The sequence below is a fragment of the Asparagus officinalis genome, chromosome 9 (genome assembly GCF_001876935.1).
Source record: "Asparagus officinalis chromosome 9, Aspof.V1, whole genome shotgun sequence".
Taxonomy (NCBI): Eukaryota; Viridiplantae; Streptophyta; class Magnoliopsida; order Asparagales; family Asparagaceae; genus Asparagus; species Asparagus officinalis.
Window position 1 is genome coordinate 66,619,313 of NC_033802.1, and position 10,343 is coordinate 66,629,655.

Consider the following 10,343-nt stretch of genomic DNA (forward strand, 5'->3'; position numbering starts at 1 on the left):
TTCGCGTTTTAGAGATGGTTGGGATTCACTTCCTAGAATCCCGTGCCCTCTTAACAGCTTGACGGCTGTTATAAGTAGACCTGAGTGGTCACGTTAAAAGTCAATTGACTTTCAAGACTTTCGGCTATTTCCAAGAACGAGAATTCTCGTTTGATTTCGGCGAAATAGGCATTGATAAACAATGACCATCTTGATATGGAAAAAAAGTCAGTATCAAATAGACAAAACTTTAAAAACTAACCAATTTACTAGTTTGGATCCTATAAAACCCATAAAATGCCAGACCAACAGAACTCTTTATTATACTGAAGAAGACCAAAATAATAAATATATCGGAAAAGACATCGATATATAGTAAAAGTTCCATAGATGTTAAAAGGTACAACACAAATACTAAAAGAATGACAAATAGTTAAAGCATGAAGAACACGAGACAGTTGATGGGGACAAAAAAAAAAGATTCAGCTATCTACCTGATATCCATTAGTGAATATGCTTGCATATGGTCATGGTTGAGAAGAATTAGAGGCAGAAGATCAACACGTAGCGGCTCCAGTCCTAATTGCTCCAAAATTGAAAGAAATCTCTGTCTTACACTATCAGAACAGAAAGGCTTACACTTGACAACAAGCCGGGAGTTAGGAACAGCACATAATATCCTTGCCCAAACTTTTAATACTTTTGGCGTTATCTGCCAGAAAAAAAAAGATGAACAACGCAAAGCTGTAATTCAGTTTAGCTAAACATTTTTAAAAGAGACATTCAATAATAACACTACCTTTGCCAAATTATTGAAGCTCCCAAAAGTAATAAAACCATTAGAAAGAGCTGGTGTGGGACAAACAGGACCAGCATCCGGCGAAGGCGTATAACAGAGAAAACATTTAGGCAAACGAACCAACTCCTCAACATGCCTGCAGCCACAATTAGTCAGAATATCTCTATCTATACAATTTAAAATCAAATCTCAAAAGTTCAACTCACTTCTGCTTTGTGTCAAGGGGATCAGCCAGTGCATCTGTGATTCTATAATCAATTGTTGGCAGACCGGTTGTATTTGGGTAACCAATCCATGTTGCCTAAGAAAGCATAGTGGGAGAAAAAGTAACTATGAGAGGCAAAATTCATAAAGAAAATTATCATTGTTAAAAGTAGTTATTGGAAATAATTACATGCGGATCTTCAGTCTTAGTTCATTTTAACATGAGGAAATAAGCTAAGAAGCACAAGTTGGCATGCAGACATGGAAGCAACATGATAGACATGAAGATAAAAATGATAAAAGGTACAAAAGGAATGGCAAGTACGCAACAAAAAGTGTCATCTCCAATATATGACTGACATTAATATAGCTTCACAGTAGAAATATCCATGAAAATAAAAGGATGCTCTTTAATAGAAGAACAACCTATATCCTGTTGTATCTCAGCAAAATTTGGCAGTTTACTGCCACTTTCTAGTTGAGTTTACTCGCAGACAGTGTTTAGGCCACAAGACTGGAGGTTTCAAGGGGTATGAGTGTAAATAAGAACTGTGGAGGTGAAGGTCATTAAGGAGCATGTTTTACATGGATGTATGTAAAAAACAAAGCGACTCAAGCAATTCCAGGAAACATGATAAATGACAAGGATGCTAAATTTATAAATTTTAAAAATATCAAGAGGAACAAAAACGCAGAGAAGGTGATACAGATGTGAATTTAAATAAGGGCAGTACCTGGATGGGAGCAGGCCTGCAGGCCATCATCCCTAGCTTGTTATTTGCAGTGTGACCAGTAAGCTCCACCAGTATGTCAACTTTATCCTCCCTAACCATGCTAGCAACCTTCTTCTCATCAATCCCATATATATCCCTCCATAGCCCTCCTTTTTTCAGCACCCTGTCCTTGAATTTATGGGTTTTGGCATCTGCCTACAATATCACAGTAAAACACAAGGACACTAACTATGTTTAAGCGTAAAGGACAGAGACTTTATAATTTACTGAAAATGATTGAAAGAAAAAAAAAAGTAGAAGTAGAAAAATTGATTGGTTTACATATCATACAGCCCCCATAAACTTGACTTAAAGACGTGTTGTAAATTACTTGAAAAAAGACTTCAAGATACTTGAAAAAAGACTTCAAGTTAACTAAGTGGTGACACTTGTGCATGAGAGAAATAACCATACCTTTACAACACCAGAGTACACAATCACCTTGTAATTTGTGTAATCATGGAAAAAGAGAGGTGCTTCAATGAAATATGATACAGAGTGAGTAATATAATCAGGTGACACATATCCAATTACTAATGGGCGTTCCATATCTTTAGGATTATCCCAACTGGTATATTGAGGGTATAGCTTCATAAATCGCATTCCCCATTCCCTGAGGAACAATTAAACATCAGTCAGTCAAACTACTATGAATTTGTACCACTAACTGAAGTAGTTTTATGTGCTCATTCCCTGTTGAAATTAAAAGTACAGAACTGAACTTGTAAACAACTAAATACTGAAGTTGCAGAATTACCAATAAAAATGATTAACAGGTGTGGTATACAAAACTCATAATCATTTTCATGATTAACAGGCATGCTATAAAAATGAAGTAGTTTTATATGTTCACTCCGTGTTGAAGTCAAAATGACAGCACTGAACTTGTAAACAACTAAACAAGTAATAATGAAGTTGCAGAATTATCAAAATAAATTATTAACAGGCTGCTATATAACACTCGTGTCTATTGCATGCAGATTTCATTCGGATGGTACTTCAATAAGAAAATTTTAGCAAGAAATCAGATATTCCATCTAAAAAGACATGGTTCTACATTTGTTTCCAACAAAGATAATTTGATCAAAAGTACCATATATGCATCTTTCAATACAGGAACTTCGTGGAACATAAAAAAATTCACAATACAGCTACACAAAAAGAGACAAAAAAACAGAGAGGATATCCATAACATTGACACTCCGATCTTAATGAACCAAGGAAATTTGCAATGGCAAAAAAAAGTTCTCATTTGCAAAGCATCTATAAAACAGGTTTTCCATCCTTTTAAATATGACACGGCAGAGCAACAATGAATCATAATGCATTAACTACAATATAAATTTTATCAGGCTCTCATCAGATTTCTTTTGGACCAACGAATTTGAAGAACAGTTCGACAAATATTTCTAATTCCCAAGGCATTCAATAACATTCATTAACTTGACAAAGCAATCGTGTGGCATAAACCTGTCACAATAGATGGGCAGCAAAACAATAGAAGCGCTCAATGAGATCGAAAAGTATCACCTCTTCTATAGTCAAAATCAAACAGAGTTGATTCATCTAAAATGAAGCTTAAAAAGTTCAAACATAAAAGCTAACTCCTAGATTGAATCTTACCAGGTTTGGAATAAAAACCAACTATTATCGAAAATTGACTTCTAAATACACTGATAATCTCATATTATAGAAATATCCATAAACAGGTACCGAACAGAATGGGAATCCTGTGAAAGCATATATACTTTGTAAAGAGTTAGAAATACCTGTGAGCCTCAAAAAGCTTATCATCAGAGCCCTCATTTATATAGTTCATTGCAAGCAGCCGGTTCTGCAAGAAGTTAATTGCTTGAGAAAATTTCATAGAAAGCACCAGAAGAATCAAACAGCATAGGTAATTTCTACTTAGCATTCAGTACATGATTCATGACTTAGATATTGAATGTCTAAACATCCAAGAATCTACCAGAACATCTAGACTGGAAGACGATATATTGTAATGATGTAAAACTCAATACATGTTACGGCAGGAAAATTTCAGTAGAATTACAACCAACAGCAACCTCAACTAATGAATAGAATGTTATGGAAAAAATAGGTCACGCTATACAAATAAATTCTGAATGCTTTATTGACACTGATAGATAGTACTATTTTTTTTCCTTAGCTTCCAATATACATAAAGAGTAATGCTTCATAAGATCCACGAATAGCTGATATTTTGTGAATAGTTTATTCATAAGAAGATTTACAGAAACCATGCCCCGAAAAACAGTTGAATGAGAATATTAGTGAATGATTCACCAATATGTCAATGTAATAATACAAAAAATGAGCTAGATTTTTGCAGTAACTAGTAAAAGAAAAAGTAGGTAGAAAGAACATGTGCTGTGTTTCACTACATACTAGCAAAAAACCAAGCTTCCAACATAAATAGTGACGCTTCATAAGATCCATGAATAGTTGATATTTTGTGAATAACTTATCCATAAGAAGATTTACAGAAACCATTCACCGAAAAACGATTGAATTAGAATATTAGCGAATGGTTCACCAATTCGTCAATGTAATAATACAAAAAATGAGTTAGATTTGTAATAACTAACTAGCAAAAAACAAGCATATACATAATAACCTCTAATACTGCAAAAACAGAGTGCATGAATTGTGAATTCCTCCAATAAGGTTATAATTATCGATAGAAATGAATAACTACATGTAGGCGTCAAAAAATGCTTACAGACATTCAAACACCACTCAAGACGATATAGAAGAACAATATACACGTCATCAAGCAACATATGGCGGCGCGGCAGGACATGGTGCCGCGGCTATGGCGCGGCAGACCAAGGTGCCGCGGCTAAGGCGCGGCAGACCAAGGTGCCGCGGCTAAGGCGCGGCAGCCTATGGTGTCGCGGCTTAACCGCTGCAACCTATGGTGCCGCGGCAGTTAAAGCAGGATGCTACAGCAGTTATAATACAGTTATCTGATGATTATTTAAAGTCCACGTGGCGGAGTATCAGAAATAGAACGTGTGCTGATGTGGAAAAGCAGTTAAACCACGAAAAAGGTGGTTAAAGGTCGTGGGAGAACTGTTTCAAACACGTATGAACGTGGGTGTAACTGCCCCTTTAGCCGCGGCAGTGTCGACTGCCGCGCTCTTTGGCCGCGACAGTGTCGACTGTCGCGCCCTTTAGCCGCGACAGCATCAGCTGCCGCGCCTAAAGAGACAGTTATTGACCAGCTATTTCTTCAGTTATCGTCTAAGGAGGCTATAAATACCCCCCTATAGCCATCATTGACAGGGGCTGAGCATTTTCCAGAGAGATTAGAGCAGAGAGCCTTGAGTTTTGGTGAATTAGAGCAAGAGAGAGAGTCTTCCTTCTTCACAAACATCCTCAAGAAGCTTCTAGCGAGTCCTAGAGATCTAAGCTCAGACTTGATCTTTGGAAGAGTGAACATCTTACATCGATAAGATATTCGCTTCAAATTCTTACTTCGATAAACGAAGGAAGAATCATTAAACCCCTCACGGTTCAATCAGAATCTGTGATTTGGTGGTCCACGAGTCAAAGCGCTCCCGGCACAGGCAAAGATCCCACGCAAGCAGCGATCCAAACAACGGTCCTGCGTTTGTTTCTCAAGAGTTGTAATTTTCCTTTTGTTGTGTAAAAGAAGTCTTATAAAAAGACTATCTCTTTGAATTTATTGTAATCGACCGAAGATATAATGAATTCCATGACAAAACCAACTTTTGACCCAAACACTTACAACCATCAGAGTGGTGAATCCCCAACAAATATGTTCAGTGTGAAGTGTCTGATAGCCACGGTTTATTTTATTAATTGTTTGATCACAGTGGTGCGTGCATTCAATTGTACTGTTCAAAGACAAGTTTTATGGGATCAGATTCAAGCTCTTAGTAATCTTTGCATTCATGGAGTTTTTGTCAAAGTGGATTCATTAGTTTAGATTTTTTTTTTAATTTGAAGCACTCAACGTATTATTTTAGGGGGAGTTTTACAACATGCTTAATTACAAATTTCATGAATGCATGAATGTAGAGGAGCATTGTATATCATTTTCTTTCATATGAGGGTATATTTGTGCCTATTGTTACTATTTTTATACATCTCAAAATATTTGTGTATTTTGATATTTTAAATTTCAGGTTTGTTAATATCAAAAGGAGGAGATTGTTAGGACGTAGTCCGTACAATATCTCTTGTTTGAATAATAACAAACTCTTATTAGGTACTAATATTTATTTGAAATAATATGTAAATATAGGTATAAGAAGAGCGCATCAATGGTCAATCAATATCATCGATGATTTTTACTCCAAACACATTCATATCGTCAATTGACCTTGCAACCATCGATAGAGCCTCGACGTCATTGATGGTCAAGAGCCACCATTTTGGCATATTACAGTTTTTCAAATTTAATCTCAACCATTCATCTTTCCTAATATCTCTAATCTTTAGCAAGTTTAGGAAATCTCTTTCCTGATCTATTGAAGACTTTATATCATTGAGAGAGAGAGAGAGAGAGAGAGAGAGAGAGAAAAGAGTTTTAGGATTTTAATTTGTGAGAGATCAAGTTGAAGAATTTGACCCATGAAGCCTCGATAATCTCTCACTCAAGTCGCACAATCTAGATTGTTTCAGCGAAGAGAGTTGCTCTTGGTTTAATTTTCTTCATCATTCTTCATCGAGATACACTTATATTCTTCGAAGGACGGTTTGTTTAACAAAAGGGTTATAAGACCTTACTTGATTTTCTAAACATTAACTATTTGTGTTGGTTTTTTTTAAACTTGTTTTTATGGCGTACTCGTGGTCTCGTAAGTCTACTGAATTGCGTTTGTGATTTAGGAGCACTCTTTGCATAGCGAGCAAGCCACTTCGCGAGAAGAAAGAGTAGATGTAGGATTGTTATCTGAACCATTATAAAACCTCTCGTGTTCCCGGTTGTCAATCATTTTATTCTAACAACCAGAAGCAATTCAAGAGAGGGTCGACACCTTGGCAAAGTCCCCTCTTGCCAAGATTTCCTTAATTATTAGCTGGCCCACTGATACATAGGGACAGACACTTTAATTTCACTGAATTTAGCCGAACGTTAATATATACATCGAGTCTTGTCGTCCTACAAAGCAATCACATTTCGGAAAGCAGCGGCGTGACAATGATAATCGAGCCTCTGCGTACCACTCTTCTAGTTTTTCGATCAACCAAACATCAGAACTTAATCCAACTCACGAAGGAGATGGATTTACTGCGGGTGGGGGATGTAAATGGTAATAATTTGGAGGGGGCGAATTAAACCCGTACGCTTTTACTTCTAACCCACGACGTGTCCATCTGACGTGGACCTCATCTTCTTGAGCAAAAGGCACGAACCAAGTCTCCGTCCCATTTTAACCCTGGCTCCTCCTTGAGCCCAAGGGCCAAGCCAAGCCAACTGTCCACCTTCAGGGCCCCACAGATCCCACCCACCCCCCCGCTCGGTCACGTGACCCTGAAGTGGTTGGGGGGGCTGATGGCCGAAGCCAAACACGTGTTTCTCGACCTTATCGTGAGGAATAAGCTCCGCATATGCTTCCAAAAGTGTTGAAAACTTTTCGTCCGTAGATAACGTTATTTATCGTTTAATCACGTCATCTCAATCCCAGGGAAATAGACCAATGCCAGTGCGGATATTTATCCTCTTCATTTTTTTTTTATGAAAAATGCTCTAGCGTTAACCTAAAAATATGAAACATATGAGGTGTTGGCTCTCTGTCCCGTGATACACGCTATTGATAAACAGTGCATTATAAGACATGGAGCTCACATTTCATCTGTCGGATATAGAGTCTTGTGTTTTTTAGTACATCATAGGATCCTATGAAGCTCACATCTCATCTATCTCATATGTCCCATATAAAGTCTCATGTTTTTCGGTCATCATAGCACCAACAATTTTTTATCACTCCTTCGGAAGCTGAGCTGAGCTTTCCTTTTTCCCTCAACAAAAAGTTCTGCTATAAATGGGATGAGCAAGGGGCCCGGATACCTCTACGCCTCTTCCCTCACTCGAAAATGGCAATGCCGATAACTGGCAAGCGGGTTTCGGGCCCGTCTGGATGAGAGCATGCTGGTCAGGGGCCGAGACTGGCATTACGATTTGCACCGCCGGGAGCGGGAGGCGAGCATCGAAGGCGCAGGTCGACGCGGCGGCCTCCTCGAGCCTGTCGGCCTCGTCTGCGAGTTCTTCGAAGCTCCGACGACTCGACGCAGCGGCACGTGTAGACGGCCGCGGTTGCCGGGGGACGCGACCGGTTTGTGGGTGACGGCGGGCGGGGCCGCTGCTGGCCTGGGAAGGCGCTGCGGCGCGCGCTGGACCCGCTCCGGAAGTCGCCCGACGGCGTCGCGCCTCGGCTCTACGCGGACGTGGTGAGGACGTCGGAGGTGCTGGGCGTGGCTGAGGCCGAGCGGAGCCGGGTCACAGCGGGCGTGCTGGCCCGGCTGAAGGGGGGCGGGTACAATGCCGGCGTGTGCAAGGCGAAGTGGAGGGCAGCGGCGCGCTGGCCGCGGCAAGCCACAGTACGTCGACGTCGTTGGTCGCGGCGGCGAGGAGAGGTCATTGATGGAGCCTGGGTTCTCGGCGGAGTTGAGATCGCGAGGCCGACGAAGAGTAGGGGAGTTGATGCGGTGGTGCCGAGGTGATGGTGGGAGGGGCGACGAGGTGAAGGCAGGCGGTGAGAGACGATGGTCGGAGCGGCGAGAGGTCTGTCGATGAAGGGGAGGGGGCTGAGCGTGGGCCGCCGTGGAGGAAGAGCAGGTATCATGCTCGCAAGTGGCTCGGGCCTATCGGCGGACGGTTAATCGCGTTCCCAGACGTCGTTGCTGGGGCTCTTCGGCAGGCGCCGGAAAAGCGGGACGCTTAAGAGTCGGACTGTCGGGTTCGACGCCGGCGCCGCGCGCCGGGGCCGGAGCTATGGTTCTTTAGGATTGGTTTCGACGCATTGCGTTGCGTTGCGTTGTGTGATGGAGCGTGCGTATGGTATGATGTATCTTTATTACAAATATAGAAGTGAAGTAGAACCGCATGTACAGATAATTTTGAATCTCTATCGAAACTGGATGGGTTTAGTTTTAATTTTTCTCCCCCCTTTTTAAGATGATATTTGGCACAAATCCATGCATGAGATGAAAAGTTTCCACGAGAATTGTAGGGGGGAAAAAGGGAGAGGGAAATATCGGGAATATATCGGCGATGAAGAAGGAAAGTTGGAAGAACTGAAAAGATAAGGGATCAAGAGCGGGGGTGTCCAAACCGGCTGGACAGGATCAGCACAAAGTTTTTTTTGGTACGTCAATGAAATAAAACTTTATTCACCTTCCAAATTTGTAAGTTTGTGTTACATCAAGAACACCAGTTAAAGAATCCTGGTAGTAAACAAAGAAAAGATTTACAATTTTTCAAGTTTTTCTTTCAAGTGTGAAGGAAGCTTTTCATTCAGAACTTTTGAGTATATGGAGACTTTGATGATGCGGAATAGAACTTCAGGTCCCCTAGCTTTTCGTTGAAAGATTCTCGAATTCCTCTCTTGCCATATGAAGTATACTGTTGTCGAGAGAAGCATTCTCTTCACTTTCTGTGTGAGACCTTTTCCTTTAAGCCTGGAACTATACCAGTCAGTAATTTGATCCCAGTCACAATATTTCCAAGAGAAGTTCATCCAGTTCATAGCCTTATTCCAGACATCACTAGAAAACTGGCATTCAAAGAACAAATGTTTGCACATCTCCAGCTGACTATTGGTACATAAAACACATAGGTTGCTGCTCAATAATCCCATTCGGCAAAGCCTATCTTGCGTCAAAAGCCTGGAATGGTTTGCTAGCCATAGAGTAAAAGAGTGTTCGGGGTAATGTAATCCCCCCCAGACTGTGTCAGCCCATCTAATTGAAGGTGCTGCTTGATTTAAAACTTTATAGATAGAGGATATACGAAGCTTTCCTCCTTTGCAACAATCAGTTATCATTTGCTGGCAAATTCTAGCAGTACCAAAATTTTTTAACATCATGTCCCTCACCCTAAGAATTTGTTTCCACATCCAAGAGTCATTCACTTTTTGTTGAGCCTGCCAAATTGTTGCATTCTGTAGGTAATTCCCATGGACCCACTTAATCCAAAGCAGATCTTGTTTGAGATGTATCATCCATAGCAGCTTAATTGTCGCTGCATAATTCCAACATTTTGCAGAATAAAGCCCCAGTCCCCCTTTCTTCATTTCCTAACAAACTGCACTCCAAGAAAGTGAGTGAATTTTCTTTCCCCAAAAGAAGGCTGAACATAAGCTGTCAATTTTTTCAAGCACTCTATTCGGCAAAAATGTAATTACTTGTCCAAAAATTTTGAATCCCCAAGATCACTGATTTTATCAGTTGAAGCCTCCTCGCATAAGACAACTTCTTATTCTGTTGCCAGTTTTGAAATTGAGCTGATATCTTGCTAATTAGAGGAGAACAGTCCATCCACGATAATCTTTTCGATATCAAAGGCATACCCAAATATCTCATAGGCAGGGAAC

The 10,343-nt window shown here is 40.3% G+C and overlaps 1 protein-coding gene across 1 annotated transcript; it reads right to left on the reverse strand.

Moving 5' to 3' along the window:
• On the reverse strand, positions 430–9,608 carry LOC109823584 (probable UDP-N-acetylglucosamine--peptide N-acetylglucosaminyltransferase SPINDLY). The gene is made up of 8 exons (XM_020389862.1): positions 9,312–9,608; positions 9,146–9,195; positions 3,525–3,659; positions 2,170–2,368; positions 1,717–1,911; positions 985–1,079; positions 779–914; positions 430–691 (listed from the first exon to the last, which is right to left on the reverse strand). The coding sequence occupies exons 1-8, from the start codon at positions 9,606–9,608 to the stop codon at positions 470–472; spliced, it is 1,329 nt and encodes a 442-aa protein (XP_020245451.1). The 3' UTR covers positions 430–469.